The following is a 25,684-nucleotide window of genomic DNA, read 5'->3' as shown; positions in this document are numbered from 1 at the left end:
TGTGACTGAATGGCGTCATATTTAGTGTCTAAATCACTTAATGTATCATAGCGCACTCTGATTTCATGCAAGTTGTGTTCACTGTTGAATGAGTCCACGAATGTGCTTATTCTTGTTATTCGCGAGTAGTATAATTGGATGGTTCGGCCGCCTCCTCCTCCTCGCGCCGCCTCCTCCGCCGCCTCCTCCGCCGCGCCTCCGCCTCCGCCCCCCGCGGGAAATTTGAATTTTGGCAGGAAATTTGAATTTTGGCGCGAGATTTGAATTTGTAAACAAAGCCACGTGCTTTTTGACAGCTGTCATCGACAACAACGCAACGCTAACCTCACTGCTGCCATCTTGACGGGCCTAAACCTCACTAGTGCCAACTTAACCTAACTAGCATGAGGTAAACAAAGCCACGTGTTTTTTGACAGCCACGTGCTTTTTTACAGACAACAACGCATCGCTAACCTCAGTACTGCCATCTTGACGGGCCTAAACCTCAGTAGTGCCAACTTAACCTCACTAGCGCGAGGTAAACAAAGCCACGTGCTTTTTGACAGCCACGTGCTTTTTGACAGATTTGTAAACAAAGCCACGTGCTTTTTGACAGCTGTCATCGACAACTACGCATCGCTAACCTCAGTACTGCCATCTTGACGGGCCTAAACCTCAGTAGTACCAACTTAACCTAACTAGCGTGTGGTAAACAAAGCCACGTGCTTTTGACAGCCACGTGCTTTTTTGACAGCTGTCATCCGCCATCTTTAAACTACAGAGCACCGTGCTGCCCTCTTTCATCACCTATCATCGGCAGTGCTGCCATCTTGACAGACCTAAACCTTAGTGCTACCAACTTAACCTCACTAGCTCGAGATAAACAAATCCACGTGCTTTTTGACAGCCACGTGCTTTTTTGATAGCTGTCATCCGCCATCTTTGAGCACAGTGCTGCCCTCTTTAGCTACTTACCTTTGAAATGTGGTGGCGGATAATTTGAAAAATGCTTTTCGACAAGCAGCCATCTTTGAGCACCGTGCTACCCTCTATGTGGTGGCGGCAAATTGAAAAATTCCACGTGCTCTTGTTTGGAAACAAACTCACGTGCTTTTTCGACAGCTACCATCTGCCATCTTTAATCTATAGAGCACAGTGCTGCCCTCTTTAGCTACTTACCTTTGAAATGTGGTGGCGACAAATTCCACGTGCTCTTGCTTAGTAAACAAACTCACGTGCTTTTTTGTCAGCTGTCATCCGCCATCTTTAATCTATAGAGCACAGTGCTGCCCTCTTTATCGTAGTAGATGTAAATTCGTCACAGCTGTCATCCGCAGTGCTGCCATCTTAACGGGCTTAAACCTAAGTGCTACCAACTTAACCTTACTAGCGCGAGATAAACAAATCCACGTGCTTTTTGACAGCTGTCATCCACCATCTTTAATCTATAGAGCACAGTGGTGCCCTCTTTAGCTACTTACCTTTGAAATGTGGTGGCGGATAATTTGAAAAATGCTTTTTGATAGCAGCCATCTTTGAGCACCGTGCTACCCTCTTTTGTGGTGGCAGGCAATTCCACGTGACAGCAGCCATCTTTAATCATGAGAGCACCGTGCTGCCCTCTATGTGGTGGCGGCAAATTCTACATGCTCTTGTTTGGAAACAAACTCACGTGCTTTTTTCTGACATCTGTCATCCGCCATCTTGCATCACAAACCTCAGTGCTGCGCTCTTTAGCTAGATACCTTTGAAATGTGGTGGCGGCAATTTGAAAAAAATCTATGTGCTCTTGTTTAGTAAACAAAGCCACGTGCTTTTTATGACAGCTATCATCCACCATCTTTAATCAATAGAGCACGGTGCTGCTATCATGCAGGCAATTTCATCACCTGTCATCCGCCATCTTTTAATGAACAGAGCACCGTGCTGCTCTCTGTAGTAGCGGGCAATTTGAAAAGTTCTGTTAGCTGTCGTCCGCCATCTTTAATCCAGAGAGCACCGTGCTGCCATCTATGTGGTGGCGGCAAATTCTACGTGCTACGCGCAGCTGTCATCCACCATCTTACATCGCAAACCTCAGTGCTACACTCTATGTGGCGGCGGATAATTTAAAAAGAAAAATTCTACATCAGTCCTCTCTCGACGCTAATTGCACAAGATGGTGACTATACATGACTCCTTAAAGGTGCTTATGCAAGATGATCGCTATACATAGACGCCCTTGGGATGCTTGCGCAAGATGGCGGTTATACAAGGCTCCTTATGAGGGATGCTTGCGCGAGATGGTGGTTGCTCTTATGAGGCGGCTTAAGGATCCATGACTAGAGACGCCCTAAGGATGCTTGCGCAAGATGGCGGATGCAAGATGGCGGCTATACATAGCTCCTTATGAGACAGCCAGTACTCGATACAACATGTGATCAGAACATTGATTGATGTGTTCAGAACACTGTACTCGATACAACATGTGATTAAAACATTGTGTGGTGTGTTCAGAACACTACATAAGTAGAATCGAACGCTGTATTAGGGGATACCTTTGTTTAGATTGAAACATAACAAGACTAGAATTGAACACTACACTCGATACAACATGTAATCAGAACATTGATTGATGCGTTCAGATCACGAAACAAGTAGAACCGAACACTGTACAACATGTTAAGGGATACCTTTGTTTAGATTGAAACTAACAAGACTAACACTTCAAATGTTTTGCTCAGTACGAAAATAAAAAATATATACCGCGTAGCTAACTCGTTCATCACACTGCTAAGACGCTTAGTAATTGTGAATACACTCATACGAAAATCAAGAAAGCACACTGCGTAGCCAACTCGCTCGGCTCACTCGCTTAGTATTTGCAACACACACGGATAAGAATGTTCCGAGATACTTACATGTTTTTTAAGGGAGGGTGAAAGATCATAAATTATATGTACACATGTTGTCTCCTCCAAGTTGTAAGATGAAATAGACGCAGTACTGCGAGTTTCCGCTCTAGCTGGCGAACGGAAGTAGCATGATATCTCAGCAAAAAATAATAGGCGTGAGCTTGCAAGTCAGACACAATGATGGATACCGCGATTCAAATCCTGGCAACTTATGCCGTCGGGAAGGGTATCCGGCGAGCATCTAGCTGTAAATCCTCGATTCTCGACAGATACTTAATCGGAGTTCTTTGACGTCAGGAAGGGCAACTAGTTGAAAACAATTATCGAACACGCATCGCGAAGGCAAGAGTGTGCAGCGATATGCTTGTTTAGACTTGCAGATTACGAAAAGAAACATAACAAGACTTGAGTCTTAAAACAAATTCTTGCGATTTAAAATCTTAGTCAGGAAGGGCATCCAGCAGTAAAACAATAGTTCGTGATTTAAAATCTAGCAGTAAAACCCCCGATTCTCGACAGATTCTTAATCCGAGTTCTTTGACGTCAGGAAGGGCAACTAGTTGAAAACAATTATCGATCACGCATTGCGAAGGCAAGAGTGTGCAGCGATATGCTTGTTTAGACTTGCAGATTACGAAAAGAAACATAACAAGACTTGAGTCTTAAAACAAATTCTTGCGATTTAAAATCTTAGTCAGGAAGGGCATCCAGCAGTAAAACAATAGTTCGTGATTTAAAATCTAAGAAGTGCATCTAGCTGTATATCCCCCGATTCTCGACAGATTCTTAATCCGAGTTCTTTGACGTCAGGAAGGGCAACTAGTTGAAAACAATTATCGAAAACGCATCGCGAAGGCAAGAGTGTGCAGCGATATGCTTGTTTAGACTTGCAGATTACGAAAAGAAACATAACAAGACTTGAGTCTTAAAACAAATTCTTGCGATTTAAAATCTTAGTCAGGAAGGGCATCCAGCAGTAAAACAATAGTTCGTGATTTAAAATCCAGCAGTAAAACCCCAGATTCTCGACAGATTCTTAATCCGAGTTCTTTGACGTCAGGAAGGGCAACTAGTTGAAAACAATTATCGAACACGCATCGCGAAGGCAAGAGTGTGCAGCGATATGCTTGTTTAGACTTGCAGATTACGAAAAGAAACATAACAAGACTTGAGTCTTAAAACAAATTCTTGCGATTTAAAATCTTAGTAAGGAAGGGCATCCAGCAGTAAAACAATAGTTCGTGATTTAAAATCTAGCAGCAAAACCCCCGATTCTCGACAGATTCTTAATCCGAGTTCTTTGACGTCAGGAAGGGCAACTAGTTGAAAACAATTATCGAACACGCATCGCGAAGACAAGAGTGTGCAGCGATATGCTTGTTTAGACTTGCAGATTACGAAAAGAAACATAACAAGACTTGAGTCTTAAAACAAATTCTTGCGATTTAAAATCTTAGTCAGGAAGGGCATCCAGCAGTAAAACAATAGTTCGTGATTTAAAATCTAGCAGTAAAACCCCCGATTCTCGACAGATTCTTAATCCGAGTTCTTTGACGTCAGGAAGGGCAACTAGTTGAAAACAATTATCGAACACGCATCGCGAAGGCAAGAGTGTGCAGCGATATGCTTGTTTAGACTTGCAGATTACGAAAAGAAACATAACAAGACTTGAGTCTTAAAACAAATTCTTGCGATTTAAAATCTTAGTCAGGAAGGGCATCCAGCAGTAAAAGAATAGTTCGTGATTTAAAATCTAGCAGCAAAACCCCCGATTCTCGACAGATTCTTAATCCGAGTTCTTTGACGTCAGGAAGGGCAACTAGTTGAAAACAATTATCGAACACGCATCGCGAAGGCAAGAGTGTGCAGCGATATGCTTGTTTAGACTTGCAGATTACGAAAAGAAACATAACAAGACTTGAGTCTTAAAACAAATTCTTGCGATTTAAAATCTTAGTCAGGAAGGGCATCCAGCAGTAAAACAATAGTTCGTGATTTAAAATCTAGCAGTAAAACCCCCGATTCTCGACAGATTCTTAATCCGAGTTCTTTGACGTCAGGAAGGGCAACCGGTTGAAAACAATTATCGAACACGCATCGCGAAGGCAAGAGTGTGCAGCGATATGCTTGTTTAGACTTGCAGATTACGAAAAGAAACATAACAAGACTTGAGTCTTAAAACAAATTCTTGCGATTTAAAATCTTAGTCAGGAAGGGCATCCAGCAGTAAAACAATAGTTCGTGATTTAAAATCTAGCAGTTAAACCCCCGATTCTCGACAGATTCTTAATCCGAGTTCTTTGACGTCAGGAAGGGCAACCGGTTGAAAACAATTATCGAACACGCATCGCGAAGGCAAGAGTGTGCAAAGGACAACTCAACAAATTCTTGCGATTTAAACACATTTTTATTCCCAAGAGAATCGAACCCGGGACTACCGGGTGAGAGGTATGCATACTGTAGGCTATGGGTTTGTTCTACTGTCCATGAAGTCGTATCAGCGCAGAGCGAGCAGCGGAATGCGTGTGTTAGCTGAAATTGTACACGTATCTTCCGGCTCGGCCTTGAACGAGGACACTGATAAGCGGCTTGTAACTCGCGAACGTCTTCTTAGCTGAGTACCATTCAAGCTCTTAAAACACAGTACTAATTAAGGTTGTAAAATATTCTGAAATAGTCCTCCTCTGTAGTGTAGTAGTTAGCTGCTACCCTCGGAGGTCCGAGTTCGATTCCCGGCTCTGCCACGGAATGTGTAGCATTTAGCCTATGTAAGTTCCTAACGTAAAATATCATGATTGTACGGAGAGGTTAAAACACACACAGTGCCTACACCTATCGAAAGAACCTGCACGGTACCGGCATGTATGCTTCTCCTGGTGAAGGAACATGCACATGGTTTAACGCCTCCTATCAACAGCCCTTACTTAATGCTGGCTTTTTTGCACACCCCGCCTCACACCATAGTTTTACGACCGGCTGCCCTTCCTGACTAGGATTTTAAATCGCAAGAATTTGTTGAGTTGCCCTTCCTGACGCAAAACTGGCAGTATCTAACCTCTTACACGGAATGTGTGGCATTTAGCCTATGTAAGTTCCTAACGTAAAATATCATGATTGTACGGAGAGGTTAAAACACACACAGTGCCTACTCCTATCGAAAAAACCTGCACGGTACCGGCATGTAGGCTTCTCCTGGTGAAGGAGCAGGCACATGGTTTAACGCCTCCTATCAACAGCCCTTACCTAATGCTGGCTTTTTTGCACACCCCGCCTCACACCATAGTTTTACGACCGGCTGCCCTTCCTGACTAGGATTTTAAATAGCAAGAATTTGTTGAGTTGCCCTTCCTGACGCAAAACTGGCTGTATCTAACCTCTTACACGGAATGTGTAGCATTTAGCCTATGTAAGTTCCTAACGTAAAATATCATGATTGTACGGAGAGGTTAAAACACACACAGTGCCTACTCCTATCGAAAGAACCTGCACGGTACCGGCATGTAGGCTTCTCCTGGTGAAGGAGCATGCACATGGTTTAACGCCTCCTATCAACAGCCCTTACTTAATGCTGGCTTTTTTGCACACCCCGCCTCACACCATAGTTTTACGACCGGCTGCCCTTCCTGACTAGGATTTTAAATCGCAAGAATTTGTTGAGTTGCCCTTCCTGACGCAAAACTGGCAGTATCGATCGATAGGATTTAATAGGCTCAGAACTCTAGCGTGGCCCTTCCTGACTAAGATTTTAAATCGCAAGAATTTGTTTTAAGACTCAAGTCTTGTTATGTTTCTTTTCGTAATCTGCAAGTCTAAACAAGCATATCGCTGCACACTCTTGCCTTCGCGATGCGTGTTCGATAATTGTTTTCAACTAGTTGCCCTTCCTGACGTCAAAGAACTCGGATTAAGAATCTGTCGAGAATCGGGGGTTTTACTGCTAGATTTTAAATCACGAACTATTGTTTTACTGCTGGATGCCCTTCCTGACTATGATTTTAAATCGCAAGAATTTGTTTTAAGACTCAAGTCTTGTTATGTTTCTTTTCGTAATCTGCAAGTCTAAACAAGCATATCGCTGCAAACTCTTGCCTTCGCGATGCGTGTTCGATAATTGTTTTCAACTAGTTGCCCTTCCTGACGTCAAAGAACTCGGATTAAGAATCTGTCGAGAATCGGGGGATATACAGCTAGATGCACTTCTTAGATTTTAAATCACGAACTATTGTTTTACTGCTGGATGCCCTTCCTTACTAAGATTTTAAATCGCAAGAATTTGTTTTAAGACTCAAGTCTTGTTATGTTTCTTTTCGTAATCTGCAAGTCTAAACAAGCATATCGCTGCACACTCTTGCCTTCGCGATGCGTGTTCGATAATTGTTTTCAACTAGTTGCCCTTCCTGACGTCAAAGAACTCGGATTAAGAATCTGTCGAGAATCTGGGGTTTTACTGCTGGATTTTAAATCACGAACTATTGTTTTACTGCTGGATGCCCTTCCTGACTAAGATTTTAAATCGCAAGAATTTGTTTTAAGACTCAAGTCTTGTTATGTTTCTTTTCGTAATCTGCAAGTCTAAACAAGCATATCGCTGCACACTCTTGCCTTCGCGATGCGTTTTCGATAATTGTTTTCAACTAGTTGCCCTTCCTGACGTCAAAGAACTCGGATTAAGAATCTGTCGAGAATCGGGGGATATACAGCTAGATGCACTTCTTAGATTTTAAATCACGAACTATTGTTTTACTGCTGGATGCCCTTCCTGACTAAGATTTTAAATCGCAAGAATTTGTTTTAAGACTCAAGTCTTGTTATGTTTCTTTTCGTAATCTGCAAGTCTAAACAAGCATATCGCTGCACACTCTTGCCTTCGCAATGCGTGATCGATAATTGTTTTCAACTAGTTGCCCTTCCTGACGTCAAAGAACTCGGATTAAGAATCTGTCGAGAATCGGGGGTTTTACTGCTAGATTTTAAATCACGAACTATTGTTTTACTGCTGGATGCCCTTCCTGACTAAGATTTTAAATCGCAAGAATTTGTTTTAAGACTCAAGTCTTGTTATGTTTCTTTTCGTAATCTGCAAGTCTAAACAAGCATATCGCTGCACACTCTTGCCTCCGCGATGCGTGTTCGATAATTGTTTTCAACTAGTTGCCCTTCCTGACGTCAAAGAACTCGGATTAAGAATCTGTCGAGAATTGAGGATTTACAGCTAGATGCTCGCCGGATACCCTTCCCGACGTCATAAGTTACCAGGATTTGAATCGCGGTATCCATCATTGTGTCTGACTTGCAAGCTCACGCGTATTATTTTTTGCTGAGATATCATGCTACTTCCGTTCGCCAGCTAGAGCGGAAACTCGCAGTACTGCGTCTATTTCATCTTACAACTTGGAGGAGACAACATGTGTACGTATAATTTATGATCTTTCACCCTCCCTTAAAAAACATGTAAGTATCTCGGAACATTCTTATCCGTGTGTGTTGCAAATACTAAGCGAGTGAGCCGAGCGAGTTGGCTACGCAGTGTGCTTTCTTGATTTTCGTATGAGTGTATTCACAATTACTAAGCGTCTTAGCAGTGTGATGAACGAGTTAGCTACGCGGTATATATTTTTTTATTTTCGTACTAAGCAAATCATTTGAAGTGTTAGTCTTGTTAGTTTCAATCTAAACCAAGGTATCCCTTAACATGTTGTACAGTGTTCGGTTCTACTTGTTTCGTGATCTGAACGCATCAATCAATGTTCTGATTACATGTTGTATCGAGTGCAGTGTTCAATTCTAGTCTTGTTATGTTTCAAGCTGATCTTCTTAGAACAAAGGTATCCCCTAACATGTTGTACAGTGTTCGGTTCTACTTGTTTCGTGATCTGAACACATCAATCATTGTTCTGATCGCATGTAACGACATCGAGTGCAGTGTTCAATTCTAGTCTTGTTATGTTTCAATCTAAACAAAGGTATCCCCTAACATGTTGTACAGCGTTCGATTCTACTTATGTAGTGTTCTGAACACACCAGACAATGTTTTAATCACATGTTGAAGTTAACGACATCGAGTACAGTGTTCGATTCTACTTATTTTGTGTTCTGAACACATCAATCAATCAATGTGCAGTGTTCAATTCTAGTCTTGTTATGTTTCAATCTAAACAAAGGTATCCCCTAATACAGCGTTCGATTCTACTTATGTAGTGTTCTGAACACACCACACAATGTTTTAATCACATGTTGTATCGAGTACAGTGTTCTGAACACATCAATCAATGTTCTGATCACATGTTGTATCGAGTACTGGCTGTCTCATAAGGAGCTATGTATAGCCGCCATCTTGCATCCGCCATCTTGCGCAAGCATCCTTAGGGCGTCTCTAGTCATGGATCCTTAAGCCGCCTCATAAGGGCAACCACCATCTCGCGCAAGCATCCCTCATAAGGAGCCTTGTATAACCGCCATCTTGCGCAAGCATCCCAAGGGCGTCTATGTATAGCGATCATCTTGCATAAGCACCTTTAAAGAGTCATGTATAGTCACCATCTTGTGCAATTAGCGTCGAGAGAGGACTGATGTAGAATTTTTCTTTTTAAATTATCCGCCACCACATAGAGTGTAGCACTGAGGTTTGCGATGTAAGATGGTGGATGACAGCTGCGCGTAGCACGTAGAATTTGCCGCCACCACATAGATGGCAGCACGGTGCTCTCTGGATTAAAGATGGCGGATGACAGCTAACAGAACTTTTCAAATTGCCCGCTACTACAGAGAGCAGCACGGTGCTCTGTTCATTAAAAGATGGCGGATGACAGGTGATGAAATTGCCTGCATGATAGCAGCACAGTGCTCTATTGATTAAAGATGGTGGATGATAGCTGTCATAAAAAGCACGTGGCTTTGTTTACTAAACAAGAGCACATAGATTTTTTTCAAATTGCCGCCACCACATTTCAAAGGTATCTAGCTAAAGAGCGCAGCACTGAGGTTTGTGATGCAAGATGGCGGATGACAGCTGTCAGAAAAAAGCACGTGAGTTTGTTTCCAAACAAGAGCATGTAGAATTTGCCGCCACCACATAGAGGGCAGCACGGTGCTCTCATGATTAAAGATGGCTGCTGTCACGTGGAATTGCCTGCCACCACAAAAGAGGGTAGCACGGTGCTCAAAGATGGCTGCTATCAAAAAGCATTTTTCAAATTATCCGCCACCACATTTCAAAGGTAAGTAGCTAAAGAGGGCACCACTGTGCTCTATAGATTAAAGATGGTGGATGACAGCTGTCAAAAAGCACGTGGATTTGTTTATCTCGCGCTAGTAAGGTTAAGTTGGTAGCACTTAGGTTTAAGCCCGTTAAGATGGCAGCACTGCGGATGACAGCTGTGACGAATTTACATCTACTACGATAAAGAGGGCAGCACTGTGCTCTATAGATTAAAGATGGCGGATGACAGCTGACAAAAAAGCACGTGAGTTTGTTTACTAAGCAAGAGCACGTGGAATTTGTCGCCACCACATTTCAAAGGTAAGTAGCTAAAGAGGGCAGCACTGTGCTCTATAGATTAAAGATGGCAGATGGTAGCTGTCGAAAAAGCACGTGAGTTTGTTTCCAAACAAGAGCACGTGGAATTTTTCAATTTGCCGCCACCACATAGAGGGTAGCACGGTGCTCAAAGATGGCTGCTTGTCGAAAAGCATTTTTCAAATTATCCGCCACCACATTTCAAAGGTAAGTAGCTAAAGAGGGCAGCACTGTGCTCAAAGATGGCGGATGACAGCTATCAAAAAAGCACGTGGCTGTCAAAAAGCACGTGGATTTGTTTATCTCGAGCTAGTGAGGTTAAGTTGGTAGCACTAAGGTTTAGGTCTGTCAAGATGGCAGCACTGCCGATGATAGGTGATGAAAGAGGGCAGCACGGTGCTCTGTAGTTTAAAGATGGCGGATGACAGCTGTCAAAAAAGCACGTGGCTGTCAAAAGCACGTGGCTTTGTTTACCACACGCTAGTTAGGTTAAGTTGGTACTACTGAGGTTTAGGCCCGTCAAGATGGCAGTACTGAGGTTAGCGATGCGTTGTTGTCGATGACAGCTGTCAAAAAGCACGTGGCTTTGTTTACAAATCTGTCAAAAAGCACGTGGCTGTCAAAAAGCACGTGGCTTTGTTTACCTCGCGCTAGTGAGGTTAAGTTGGCACTACTGAGGTTTAGGCCCGTCAAGATGGCAGTACTGAGGTTAGCGATGCGTTGTTGTCTGTCAAAAAGCACGTGGCTGTCAAAAAACACGTGGCTTTGTTTACCTCATGCTAGTTAGGTTAAGTTGGCACTAGTGAGGTTTAGGCCCGTCAAGATGGCAGCAGTGAGGTTAGCGTTGCGTTGTTGTCGATGACAGCTGTCAAAAAGCACGTGGCTTTGTTTACAAATTCAAATCTCGCGCCAAAATTCAAATTTCCCGCCAAAATTCAAATTTCCCGCGGGCGGCGGAGGAGGCGGCGGAGGAGGCGGCGGAGGAGGCGGTGGGAGGAGGGGGAGGCGGCCGAACCCGCTTATTATACTACTTTCGCGCCTTAATACTGGTTCTTTGCTTTATTAACTTTTGTAGTTGCTGCTCATCCATCTCGGAATGGAAAGGATAACAAATAAGAAAAGGAAAATCTGACCTGTATAATACTTATTTTCCCTGCATCCTTCGTCTTGTAGTCGTGCTGATAAGATGAACCCTGGACTCCACACACTGCGTTGTCGTGTTGGGTAGTCGAATTGAAGCTTTCAGACACTAATATTCTCGTGAACCATGCAAGTTTTGGACCACTTGCAGTAATTTGATGTGATTTCAGTAACAAAATACACGCAGCCTTGTGCTAAGCTTTTACCGCGTCTTCCGCGCCACGTGGTGTGATGTAAGCACTAGTATGCACACGATGAAGGAAGCGCGAGTAACTGTCATAGATTTACTTCGCATTTTCACAAATTACGCACGATTATTAAAGATCCGGGTCCGGTGATGACCAAAATGTTTTGTGGTCTGGTACAAGTTAATGAGTGGACTGTATAATGGTTTGAATTTAGTTGCGCTGGCACAAATAATCACTCGGATCTTTATAATGCATAAAATATAATTCATGTTGGTTTATTAACATTGAGTATGTACACTGAGACACTTAACAATAGAATTACATGATAAAATGAAACTCCACATAGCTATGGAGCTTGATGTTCGTGAGGCATCTTAGCATTACTCGAATGACGCGTGTATCACACCATGTTGTCTTACAAGTATCTGGGACGCTCTCACCGGAAGTCAACCCCAGCGTCCCGGGAACACATTGCTGGAGGCGCGTGCTACCTGAAAGGTGCTGCACTCTGATGAGCAACTATTGTGATACACAGTAACAAAGCCTTAAGTTGGGTCTAAGGTAGGCCGCGTCGTACGGGTCGTATAGCCCACTGGACCATCAGGATTTCTGCCTTCCAGTTTGATGTTAGGCATATCAGAGGTACTGAAAATGTTGTGGCAGACGGACTAAGCCGTATGTTTTCCAATGACGTAGAGACCCATGAACTGGTTGATAGTTCTTCACCTCCCGAGTCCATGCCTCCTGAGGTCAATGCCATTCTAACAGATGCTCCCATGCTCTTTAGGGATATTGAAAAATATCAACGTTAAGATCCGACGCTGGCTCCGATAATGGAAACCCTTTCTTCTGGGGAACACGTCGTCCCTTATTTACTGAGGAATGGTGTTTTATGTTGCCCGTCGAGGCATGATAATAAGATGAAAGTGGTGGTCCCAGCCGTTCTTGTGCCCATGATCTTCAAGTACTATCATGAGACCCCATTAGGGGGACATTTAGGTATCTTCAAAACCCATGAAAAGATCCGGGAGATGTTCATTTGGAAAGGTATGGACGGTGAAATTCGTGAACTAGTTAAAGCTTGTAAATCTTGTTGGCTTAGTAAACCCACCATGTCTACTAAGCAAGGGCTTTTGCCTTCTCATCAAGCATCGCGCCCCATGGAACGTCTTTACATCGACTACGCAGGAACCTTCCCCCAGTCAAAGGGGAATGCCAGCAAGTTCATCCTTGTGTGTGTAGATGGCTTTACTATATTTTCTTGGTTATTTCCGACTAAGCTGGCTACCGCTCAGTCCACTACTTCCTGTTTAAATTCCATTTTTGCTTCTTTTGGTCCGTGTCAATATATTGTGTCCGACAATGCTAAGGCTTTCACCTCCAATCTTTTCTGTAAATTCTGTTTTGATCTAGCCATCTCGCACGTAACTACTTCTGCTTACTATCCTCAACCATCTCTTGCTGAACGGGTCAATCGTAATCTGAGGTCGGCTCTTATTGCCTATCATCACGACGATCATTCTAGGTGGGACACGTCCCTGCATTGGTTAGCTTTCGCTTTGAAGTCGGCGGTTCATGAATCCCATAAATTTACTCCAGCTTCTTTGATGTTCAAGTATGTTCCAAACACGCCCCTCTCTAACCTTTGCTCTCTGAGTGATATTCTACCTGAGACAATAGATCCTGATAACATTAAAGAGCTTTGGAAGAAGGCTAAGGCCAACCTTAAGGTTTCTCATGAAAAGGTTAGGGAAAGATATGATCGTGGACAGAGACCCACCCATTTGAAGGTAGGCGACCAGGTTATGGTCAAGAATTTTGTTCCCGCGGGCAAACTTGCCCCCAGATTTCGTGCATCATTTTAGATTTCCTTACCCCGGTGACGTTGTTACTAAACAATCCCGCCACCGAGAGAATATTTAGGGTTCACCTGTCGCAGGTGAAACCTGTGTACTTTCCGTGCTAACTTGGTCTTTATAATTTTGTAAGAATCCTGGAGGTTATATTTTTAATTTCATTTTAAGGCCTTCTGCCCCTTATATTTTTACATGTGTTTGAATCTGCCTTGTATAAATATTGTGAAACCTTCCTTGAGGTTACTCTGCTGTCCTCTCCATACGGCCATTACCACGCTCCCGTCTCCTGCTAAACCACACCAGTGGCTAATTAAAATGAAATAAAAACTTCCACGCCGCTGGCCCCTCAGCCTCACCAGAAAGAATGTACCCTGAAACCATTATGGTCCAACAAAATTCTGCCGCGGAGATCTTAATGTTTCAGTGCCCCAGCAGCCGTGCGGCGCCGTACCGCTACTGAGGTGGGGTACGGGCCCACTCCACCTGTGTACGGCGCGCCAGAGTCCTCCTTCCGGCCAAGGCTGATGTGCTGCGCACCACCTGCAAACTGCCCGCGGACAGTAAACAATCGTCGCGTGTGCGGCGTGCTTCACCACCACTACCCCTCTCATAGTAGCGGGAGAGGTGTATCTCAGAGTACTCGAGGGGTCCGAGCGGCCTCCTCTGGACATAAGCAGCGGCGGCTGGTCTGGCCGTCAAACTTAATCAACAGCTAAGGTTCTTCTTCAGCTACATGGAGACTTTATTTCTACGATTAATAATTTTTTGCTTCAAATCAACGTTTGGTGGAATCAAAAAGTGTTTTTTCTCTTCAAGAATTAAAGTGTTTTTGAATTCAACTACTACAAACATCAAAATCTACTACAAAAGTTTAAAACTGGACTTAATCTAGTCGCACCCACCAGTACCAAACCTATTAAGAGATCTCTGACTACTGAAAAATTGGTATTTTCGCAGCTAAATTTTTCTTCATCCAATCTGCAAAAAAAAAAAAAAAAACGTGGATTTTGTTTTAAAATATTTTTTTTGTTTTCCTCGGTGTCAACCCTTGGAAGAACATTTTTTTGATGGGGGGGGGGGGAGGTCTGTACCGGTTGGTACAGCCCGACCCCGCAATTTAAATATTGCGCCAGTTAAAAACTCCTCTACAGGAGAAAGCCTGAACTTTAACAAACCGTATTAACTCAACGGTTTCTCGGAAGATGTCACTATTGTAGACTTGGTAATTTTGAAGAGTTCTGAACTGTGTCTATTTCGATTTGTGTTTGTTTATTCCGTATCAAGAAGTGTGGACATTCTGTTCTAGATGTCTCTACAGAGAAAAGACTACGATTGTGCACTCTGGTGCGAAGTGATGGAACTGTTTTTTGAAGAAACCTTGTATCCATAAGTTTGTTCATTGTTAAATTTCTTTCTTTCAGGTTTTGGGTTGGCAATATTGATCTCTGTTTCCGCCAGTTTTGAATTCAGCCAATCCCGAATTTTCTAAATTAATTTTCCTCCATTCCTAGGTTTCTTGTTCATGTTGTGTGTAACTTTTGATGTTAGCCAATAAAACGAAAGGGTCTGTCTACTCATTCCTGAAAGGTCTCGAATGTTCCACGAGGGTATATAAACTGCTGATTTTATTGTCTCGGTGCCACTTCAGTAATATCTCTCTTAGTGTGTGAATATGTAGCAGGGGGTGGGAAGCGCCTCTTTCTTCAAGCAGAAGTTCTTCAACAAGGTAATGGCCTGTTAACATCTTTATTTTGCGCTAGCTCAGCAGTTTAACTCTCGGGGAGGTTTCGAAGCCTTTAATATGTAACCTATTCCTTTAAAATGTAAATTTCCTTTCTGTGTATGTAAAAACTTCTAATCTCTTTTACTATAAAGCGGGGATAGAGAGTGCTTCTTCCTCTCGAACTCCCCTTCGTTGTGAATTTGAGGTGAATATATTTTCGTAACCGTTTTTCTCTTCCTTCTTAAAGTCTTAAACTTATTTTGGCGACTAGTCACCTCCATAGGTTGGGATTCGCCCCTGTATCATCGGCCTAGCGCCACATAGGTTTTTAGACAAAACGTTGTGTAGGAGTGCAAGTTATCGCCTCCATTCTATTTTGCATTATGGGCCAGTAACTTAACCTGATGTTTGTTTTTCCTCATGTAAAGGCCCTGTAGGTTGGGTATCTAATACCCCTGGTTCTTGGTGTGCCTTAAGGGCAGTCTGAAGTGAAAGTTGTCGTGGCCTTTGAGAGGATTGTCAAATTGAGAGCGGGTCTGCTCTTTTTTCCTTAACATTGTAATTAGGAGCAAGTGCTCCTTGTACTTAGGGGTTTTCTGCCCTTTAGCAGTTCTGATCGTGAGCTGAGAGCTCAGAAAGTAAACTTGGGGCTCGAAGCCCAAATTTTGTAATGAGCTGTAATTTGTTAATTGTTGATCTGCTACTTGGTATTTGTTATACTCTGTTATTTGTTGATTTTGATAAGAAAATATAACCTTTGTTAAAGTTTTAAATTAACTTTAATTTTGTAGTTGAGATCATTCCAGCCCGCACCTCCTTTCAGCTCTAACTACCACGGAGACCTTCCGTAACAGTATCAAGGAAAAGATGTAGATAATTTGGTTCTGGAACATGAAGAAGCTGTTGATGCTGATGAAATGGGAGACCCAATTTTGAGGTCAGAATTTGACAGAGCTCTGAGTGACCTCAATAGGAACATGGCACCTGGAATTGATGACATTCCCTCTGAATTACGGACTGCCTTAGGAGAAACCAGCATGGCAAGGTTATTTCATTTACTGTGCAAGATGTATGAGACAGGAGAAGTCCCTTCCGATTTTTCGGAAGATTGTTGTTATACCTATTCCCAAGGAAGCCGGTGCTGACAGGTGTGAAAACTACCGCACCATTAGTTTCGTATCTCATGCCTGCAAAATTTTAACACGTATTATTTACAGAAGAATGGAAAAACAAGTTGAAGCTGAGTTGGGAGAAGATCAATTTGGCTTCAGAAACATGTAGGAACACGTGAAGCAATCCTGACTTTACGTCTGATCTTAGAGGATCGAATCAATAAGGACAAGCGCACGTACATGGCATTCGTAGATCTAGAAAAGGCATTCGATAAAGTTGATTGGACCAAGCTGTTTATGATTCTGAAGATGATAGGGATCAGATACCGAGAACGAAGAACTATCTACAATCTGTATAAAATTCAGTCTGCAGTGATAAGAATCGAGGGCTTTGAAAACAAAGCAGCAATCCAGAAAGGAGTGAGGCAAGTCTGCAGTTTGTCCCCTATCCTTTTCAATGTTTACATAGAAGTGGCAGTAAAGGAAATCAAATAGAAATTTGGAAAGGGAATCACAGTCCAAGGAGAGGAAATCAAAACCTTAAGATTTGCCGATGACATTGTTATTTTATCTGAGACTGCAGAAGATCTCGTGAAGTTGCTGAATGGTATGGATGAATTCTTGGGTAAGGAGTACCAGATGAAAATAAATAAGTCCAAGCGAAGGTAATGGAGTGCAGTCGAACGAAGGCAGGTGATGTAGGAAATATTAGATTAGGAAGTGAAGTCTTAAAGGAAGTAGATGAATATTGTTACTTGGGTAGTAAAATAACTAACGATGGCAGAAGTAAGGAGGACATAAAATGCAGACTAGCACAAGGAAGGAAGAGCTTTCTTAAGAAAAGAAATTTTCTCACTTCAAACATTGATATCTGAATTAGAAGGATGTTTTTGAAGACTTTCGTGTGGAGAGTGGCATTGTATGGAAGTGAAACATTGACGATAACTAGCTCAGAAAAAAGAGAATAGAAGCTTTAGAAATGTGGTGTTACAGAAGAATGCTGAAGGTGAGATGGATAGATCGAATCACGAATGAATAGATACGGAATCGAATTGGTGAGAGGAGATCGATTTGGCGAAATTTGACGAGAAGGAGAGATAGAATGATAGGACACATCTTGAGACACCCAAGAGTTGTTCAGTTGGTTTTTGAAAGAAGTTTAGGTGGTAAGAACGGTAGGGGTAAACGAAGGTATGAATATGACAAGCAGATTAGAGCAGATGTAGGATGCAATAGTTACGTAGAAATGAAAAGGTTAGCACAGGATAGGGTGGCATGGAGTGCTGTATCAAACCAGTCTAAGGACTGATGACTCAAACAACAACATTATTATTATTATGATTGTTTTATTATTATTATTATTATTATTATTATTATTATTATTATTATTATAAATTATTTCACAGCAGCTAACCATTATTATTACTGTTACGGAGTGTTCATGGTTCAGAGAGTGGTGAAAGATGGTGCTGGTTGGAATGGGTCTATCTACGATATCAAAGATTAACTAAGAACAAAAAAAATAAAGGTTACATTTCTTAAAACTTTTCTCTTAGTGAAATAACGAGTTTACCGGTACAAATAGCAGTTTGATGCAAGAAAGAAAACCCAAGGGTTGGAAATTACAAGCGCTGAGCTTTCAGCTCCAAATGTACAAGTTTACGACATCACAAATGTTGCATTTTATTTAGGCGAGGAGAGAAATCACCCAATTCAAGAGCGCTTTGCTCCAAAGGCCCCACTCAATATTACACAGAAAGAGTTTAGAAGCTCTCAGAATTCAATAAAGGAGACTGACTTACAGCCTACAATCTCAGGCCTCTCTAGGCACAACCTACCCAAACTACTGGGCCTTCATGGAAAGAAAAACTGCTTAAATTACTGACAAAACACACAGAATGAATGGAGGCGTACATTTGCCCTCATAGTAAACCAAGTATAAAACCCTAATTGGGCTCACGGCCCGATGATACAGAGGCTAATCCCAAGCTACTGAGGTGACTAGAATGAAAGGATGATTTAATGCATTACAGGAAATGAAACAGTTACAAATCAGTTAATCAATCACTAATGATCTGCATTTAGGGCAGTCTTCCAGGTGATAGATTCCCTATCTGTTGTTTTCCTAGCCTTTTTTTAAATGATTGCAAAGAAATTGGAAATTTATTGAACATCTCCCTTGGTAAGTTATTCCAATCCCTAACTCCCCTTTAAATGCATATCTTAGACCTTCCGTGCTGCCTGGGTAGTCACCTCAAGGTAAATTGAAGGGGAACTCGAGAGGGTAACGCACTCCCTATACCCAATTTACAATGTAATAGTTTATGAAATTTTACATCAAAAGGAAGGAGTTTATTTTTTATAGATCAAACGGTTACATAGTTTAAGTTTAGAACGCTCCCCTCGGATAAGTTTGGCGGAGATAGCTACAGAGATATAAAACTGGAGGCCATTAAATGGGCTGGTGTATTACCTGCCGAAGAATGCGGCGCCCCGCCTCCTGTCTTAACACACACACTCAGGTAGTTGACGATCATTAAGGCATCATGTTCATCTGTTTCGCCTACCGAGGATGAGATGTTGTTGGACCTTATACATCTACCTGAGGAGCAGGCAGATAGTAATCGTAAGTTGAGTCAGTCGTTTCCGGATGTATTTTCCGATACACTTGGTGTTACTGACCTCATTGAATACAAGTCCGCCTCCGTAGCGTAACGGTGAGTGTTATTACCTGCCGTCCTCGGGGGCCCGGGTTCGATTCCCTGTACTGCCAGAAATTAAGGAATGGCAGTAGGGCTTTTATGTGCTTGAAATTGTACATGCAGCTCACCTCCAATGGGGGTGTGCCTGAAAAGAGCTGCACCACCTCGGGATAAGGACACGAGTTTGTCCGACTCGTTGGCTGAATGGTCAGCGTACTGGCCTTCGGTTCAGAGGGTCCCGGGCTCGATTCCCGGCCGGGTCGGAGATTTTAACCTCCATTTGTTAATTCCATTGGCCCGGGGGCTGGGTGTTTGTGCTGTCCCCAACATCCCTGCAACTCACACACAACACATAACACAATCCTCCACCACAATAACACGCAGTTACCTACAGGACTGAACTCGGCTAGAAATAGCCAAACGAAATTATTATTATTGAATACAAGATTGAGGTTACGGGTTCGATCCCAGTTAGGTTTCCACCTTATAGGCTGTCTCAACCTAAAATGAAGGCTCTAAATGATCATCGTCCAAATGCTAAACGATGGTATTATTCGACCGTATAATTCGGTGTATTCATGGCCTATTTTCCTGACGCCGAAACCCCAAGGTGGCTTCAGGCCTGTGATTGGCTATAGGGCTTTAAATCGCAAGGTGGTGTTACAATCTGTACCGCTTTACGACCTTCACTCTTGTTTTTTATGGTTTCGGAAAATTTAGGCCTTAATCAGGCGTACAACCAAATCCCTCTAGCTGAAGAATCGAAGCATCTAACAGCTTTCTCCACGGATTGGAACTTGTATGAGTACAACCGCGTGTCTTTCATGCTCTCCACGGGGGCAGCCATGCTTACTAGACTGTTAGATAGGGTCTTCTCCGACATCAAATTTGAATAATTGTATCTTTATCTTGATGATGTCGTCGTATTGTCTAAGACCTTTGAAGAACACCTAGATCATCTAAAGGAAGTACTCAATCACCTTCGTAAGGCTGGGTTTACTGTCAAGTTATCCAAGGTAGCTTTTGCTAAACCTTCCATGTCATTCCTAGGGTATATTGTGTCACCCGATGGTGTTTCTATTGATCATTCTAGAACACAAGCCATCCGTGATTTTAAACCTGCTAAGGACATCAAAGGTATTGCCAGGTTCAACGGCATGGTGAATTTCTTCAGGAAATTTAAACTTCGCTGACAGAGCGACGCCCTTGAACTTACTTCGTAGGAAAGGCGTGCGTCAAATTCGAGTGGGGGCCGTCTCAACAAGCCGCTTTTGAAGATTTAAAATTAGCTACTTTCAACGCCCCTGTCCTCGCTATGCCTGATTTCTCGAAGAAATTCATCGTTCAAACCGACGCCTCATCTTCGGCCGTAGCTGCTGTGCTTCTTTAGGAAACGGATCTCGGAAGGCGACCCATCGCCTATGCGTCTAGGACACTATCGACCCAAGAAGCCATATATTCCATCTACGAACTTGAGTGTTTGGCAGTCTTATTTGCACTAGAGAAGTTCCGCCTTTATTTGGAACATGTCAAGTTCGATCTGGAAAAAGATAATCAGGCCTTAAGTTGGGTCTTAGCTAGGCCGCGTCGTACTGGTCGTATAGCCCGTTGGACCATCGTGATTACTGCCTTCCAGTTCCATGTTAGGCATATCAGAGGATCTGAAAATGTCGTGGCGGATGGAATAAGCCGCATGTTTTCTCATTATGTGAAGATAGTTCTTCTCTTCCTACGCCCATACCTTCGGGCATTAATGTCATTCTAACTGACGCCCCCATGTTGTTCAGGGATATTGAAAAATATCAACGTGAAGATCCTGTGCTGGCCCCTATTATTGAAACCCTTTCTTCTGGCGAACATGTCGTCCCTTATGTGTTGAGGAACGGGGTTTTATCTTGCCCGTCGAGGCATGATTTAAAGATGAAAGTAGTAGTTCCAGCTGTTCTTGTGCCTATGATCTTCAAGTATTATCATGAGACCCCATTGGGTGGGCATTTAGGCATCTTCGAAACTCGGGAAAAGATCCGAGGAATGTTCATTTGGAGGGGTATGGACGGAAAAAATCGTGAACTTGTACAATCTTGTAAATAATGTTTGCTTAGTAAACCCACCATGTCCACTAAGCTAGGTCTATTACCTTCTCATCAAGCGTCGGGCCCCATGTAACGCCTCTATATAAACTGCGTCGGACCCTTCCCCCAATCAAAGGGGAACGCCAAGAAATTCATTCTAGTGTGTGTAGATGGTTTCACAAGATTTTCCTGGTTATTTCCGACTAAGCTGGCAATTGCTCAGTCGAATATTTCTTGTTTAAATACCATCTTTGCTTCTCTTGGTCCTTGTCAATATATAGTTCCTGATAATACTAAAGCATTTACCTCCAACCTCTTCCGTAAATTCTGTTTTGATCTGTCTATATCACATGTAACTAGGTCTACTTCGGCGTATTATCCTCAAACATCTCTGGCTGAGCGGGTCAAGCGAAATCTTAGATCAGCTCTCATCGCATTTCATCATGAAGATCATTCCAGGTGGGATACGTCCCTGCATTGGTCGGCCTTTGCTTTGAATTGGGCGGTTAATGAGTCTCACAAGTTCACTCCAGCTTCTCTGATGTTTAAATTTGTGCCAAACACACCGCTCTCTAACCTTTGGCCATTCAATGATATTTTACCAGAGATAATACATCCCGATAGTATTAGAGATCATTGGAAGGAGGGTAAGGCCAATCTTAAAGTGTCCCATGAAAATGTTAGGGAAAGATATGATCGTGGACGGAGGACTACCAATTTAATATCGGAGATCAAATCATGGTTAGAATCTTTGTTCTCGCGGGCAAGCTTGCCCCCAGATTTCATGGGCCGTGCATTATATTGGATTTCCTGACTCCCGTTACATTATTAGTGAGCAATCCAGCCACGTAGAGGATCTTTAGAGTGCACCTCTCTCAAGTAAAACCTGTTTAATGGCAGTATCTATTTGCCACTAAAATTTAGCAGCAGCTTTTGAGGTTATATTTTTTTTAAATTAAGGCCTTCTGCCCTATGGTTTTATTTCCTTACGTGCATGATTTGTATGTACGATCTTCCCCTCTGGTTTTCCTGCTGTTAATTCCTTAGTGGTCATTATCAAGACCCGTCTCCTGCATCTCGGCACTATTGGCACTAAGACACTTTCCACGCCGCCCGCCCCTCTGCATCACCAATAAAGATCGTACACTCAAGTCTGCAACAACACATTTCTGTCGCCGTGATCTTACTGTTCTGTGCCCCCTCAGCTGTCTGCCACCGTACTGCAACAGAAGTGGGGTACGGGCCCACGCCACTCCCGTGAAGAGTCCATCCCCCGGCAAAGGCTGAAGTGCGGTGACACGACCGCCAGCTCATCTGGGGACTCTACATACACTTCTCATAGTATCGGGAGAGCTGTATCTGAGGGTACATGAGGGGACCGGGTGACCTCAACTGGGTATCGGCAGCGGCGGCATGTCTTGCCGTCAATCCTATCAACATGTATTTAATATTCCAAAATAATAAGGACACTCTAAAGCTGGAGTTAAACAAGTTTCTACCTATCTACAAAAAATAGACATATTTTTTCCCTTCAACTGAAAATATTTTCCGAAAATTCACCTGTGTCACTCCGAGGAAGGACATTGGGGGGGGGTCTGTACCGGGAGGTACACCTCAACACCGCGAATTCAAAATTAGCGCCTAAATGAACTCCTACCGGTCGAGTTGGCCGTGCGCGTAGAGGCGCGCGGCTGTGAGCTTGCATCCGGGAGATAGTAGGTTCGAATCCCACTATCGGCAGGCCTGAAGATGGTTTTCTGTGGTTTCCCATTTTCACACCAGGCAAATGCTGGGGCTGTACCTTAATTAAGGCCACGGCCCCTTCCTTCCAACTCCTAGGCCTTTCCTATCCCATCGTCGCCACAAGACCTATCTGTGTCGGTGCGACGTAAAGCAACTAGCAAAAAAAAAAAAATGAACTCCTCTATCGAACTAAGGTGGAAACTACTACAATAGGAACTTACAACTTTAATCAGATGTCACCACCGAAATATTAGGTAATTTTGTTTTTGTACAGTTTCCTGACCTGAGTGAATTTCTCAGTTTTGTTCGCCATTTATCTAGAAGTTTTGACATTTTTCACAGAGGACACCACTAAAAACTATGATCATGCACCCCGGTGCGAGGTGTAAGAAGTTCGCCAGATTTGAATTTATCCAATCACTAATTTCTGTAATTAATTTTCAACCTCTCAAAGGCTTCTTGTTCGATTCTGAGTGTAACTTTGAAATTGACCAATTAAATTGAGAGGCTGTGGTTGGTTTATTCTTGAATGATCTCGAATTTTCCCTGAGGGTTTATAAACTGCGGCTTTTCACGTTACTTGGCCAATTGATCGTCGTCTTTCTGAGAGTGTGTGTGGTTGAGCAGGAGGTGGGTGACCTCTTCCGTCGGCAGTCAAAACATCTATAAGGTAATGGCCACTTAACTTCATTCTTTCTTGCTACCTCCGCACTTTAATCCGAGGGAAAGGTCCGAATCGTTAGTTATGTAGCAAACTCTTCTAAATTGTAACTTTCTTCCGGCTAATGTAAAATTTCATAAAATCTTTAACTGTAAATCGGGGTTAGAAAGTGATGTACCCTCTCGAGCTCCCCTTCATCTTGGTTTGAGGTGACTACGTTTTGTAACTGTTTTTACTTCTGTAATGTGTTAAAGTAATTTCTATACGAGTCACCTCAGTAGTTTGGGGATAGCCCCTGTTTCGTAGGCCTGGAGCCCCTTAGGTTGTTTTAGTGTTCATATCTAGGAGTGCAAGTTTACGCCTCCATTTATTTTGTGTTTCGGGCCATTTACTTCACCTGTTCTTTCCCGCAAAGGCCCTGTATGTTAGGTACTAGATACCCCTGTATAACATTACCTTTCAATTTATAAGTTGTGCCTTGATGGGCGAGTGACTGTAATTTTTGGATATTGCCTTGAATAGGCTAGAAGAAACCGAGAGCCTGTTAGTTCTTCCCCAAGTTTTGTAACTGTAAAGTGTGCCTCTGGGGAGGCTAGGTATTGTGAGTTGGGGAGCAAGTGTCCTTGGATTAGGGGACTTCTGCCCCTCATTAAATAATTCCTCTTCCTGTTGTAAAATGTCAATGTTCTGCATCTTGGATTACTACTTGTACCTTTAATATTGTTTAAAAGAAATTGTTAAGTTTGAAGTTCTAAAGAAATATAACCTTTGTTAAAGTTTTAAATTAACTTTGGTGTTGTAGATAGACCCATTCACCCCGGCACTTTCATTCACCTCTTTCTGACCCACGGGTGTCCCCGTAACAATAATTGTAATAATAACAGGATTGATCTTGGTCTGCCTAAGTCATTTGACGGTTTTCAGAGGCATGGTTGTGCCAGTACATATTCTCGGAGTTAATATATTCAGGCAAGTCATTGACCAGTGATTTACTAGCTGTGCTTCCATTCATTATAATAAATGCCGAGCAGGAAGTATACTTTACCTGCAGAGGGGCTTCAGGGTCTAGTTCAAACTTTGAAAGCTTCTCACTCCACGGAATGAACTGTTTGCTGTCGTGATGTACGAAGTAGTCAAAAACCGTTCCTTGAGTGGGAAACTCAACTGTCTTAAATTCATTCGTCCACCATTTTGAGAACTCTAAGCGGCAGTCGGTAATCTGGAATAAGGAATGTATTTTATTAGAACCAAGTATCACCTTCAGTTCAAACACTATATATATATATACATATATATATATATCAATATCTGCTACACTAAATTACAAACTGTTGAGCAGTATTAAATGCAAGAGTGAGAAATCTAGAAAGCCCGTGGATCAGGTTAACGGAGTTGCTACCACAGAAAATCTCGCAGATATGGATCGTATTTATTAAGGAAACTTAATGAAAGGGTAGATACCTGACTAAGACGTTTGTTATTACACTGTTCCTAACAATTTATTTTTATGCAAAACCACATTGTTATATACTCGTTGACAACCAATCTCCTTCCGGTATGAACCTGTAGAGTTCAGCACTAAAGCCCTCACTTCCGTTTCTCTCGCAACGTTTTAATATACATACTTACATACATACATACATACTTACATACATACTTACATACATACATACATACATACATACATACATACATACATACATACATACATACATACATACATACTTACATACATACATACATACATACATACATACATACATACATACATACATACATACATACATACATACATACATACATACATACATACATACATACATACATACATACATACATACATACATACATACATACATACTTACATACTTACATACATACATACTTACATACATACATACATACATACATACATACATACATACATACATAGATACATACATACATACTTACATACATACATACATACATACATACATACATACATACATACATACATACATACATACATACTTACATACTTACATACATACATACTTACATACATACATACATACATACATACATACATACATACATAGATACATACATACATACT

At 42.3% G+C, this 25,684-nt stretch overlaps 1 protein-coding gene across 1 annotated transcript in view; it reads right to left on the bottom strand.

The window, feature by feature from the left end:
- Nucleotides 1–25,684, bottom strand: part of LOC136863901 (dynein beta chain, ciliary-like) — a 5,220,903-nt gene that overhangs the window by 2,599,761 nt on the left and 2,595,458 nt on the right. Inside the window, exon 46 of the mRNA XM_068226514.1 lies at nucleotides 24,632–24,805. Within this exon, the coding sequence (XP_068082615.1) occupies nucleotides 24,632–24,805 (174 nt within the window). The remainder of the gene's footprint in view (nucleotides 1–24,631; nucleotides 24,806–25,684) is intronic.

Source organism: Anabrus simplex, chromosome 2 (assembly GCF_040414725.1).
Source record: "Anabrus simplex isolate iqAnaSimp1 chromosome 2, ASM4041472v1, whole genome shotgun sequence".
Classification (NCBI taxonomy): Eukaryota; Metazoa; Arthropoda; class Insecta; order Orthoptera; family Tettigoniidae; genus Anabrus; species Anabrus simplex.
This window is presented reverse-complemented; position numbering and strand designations above follow the sequence as displayed.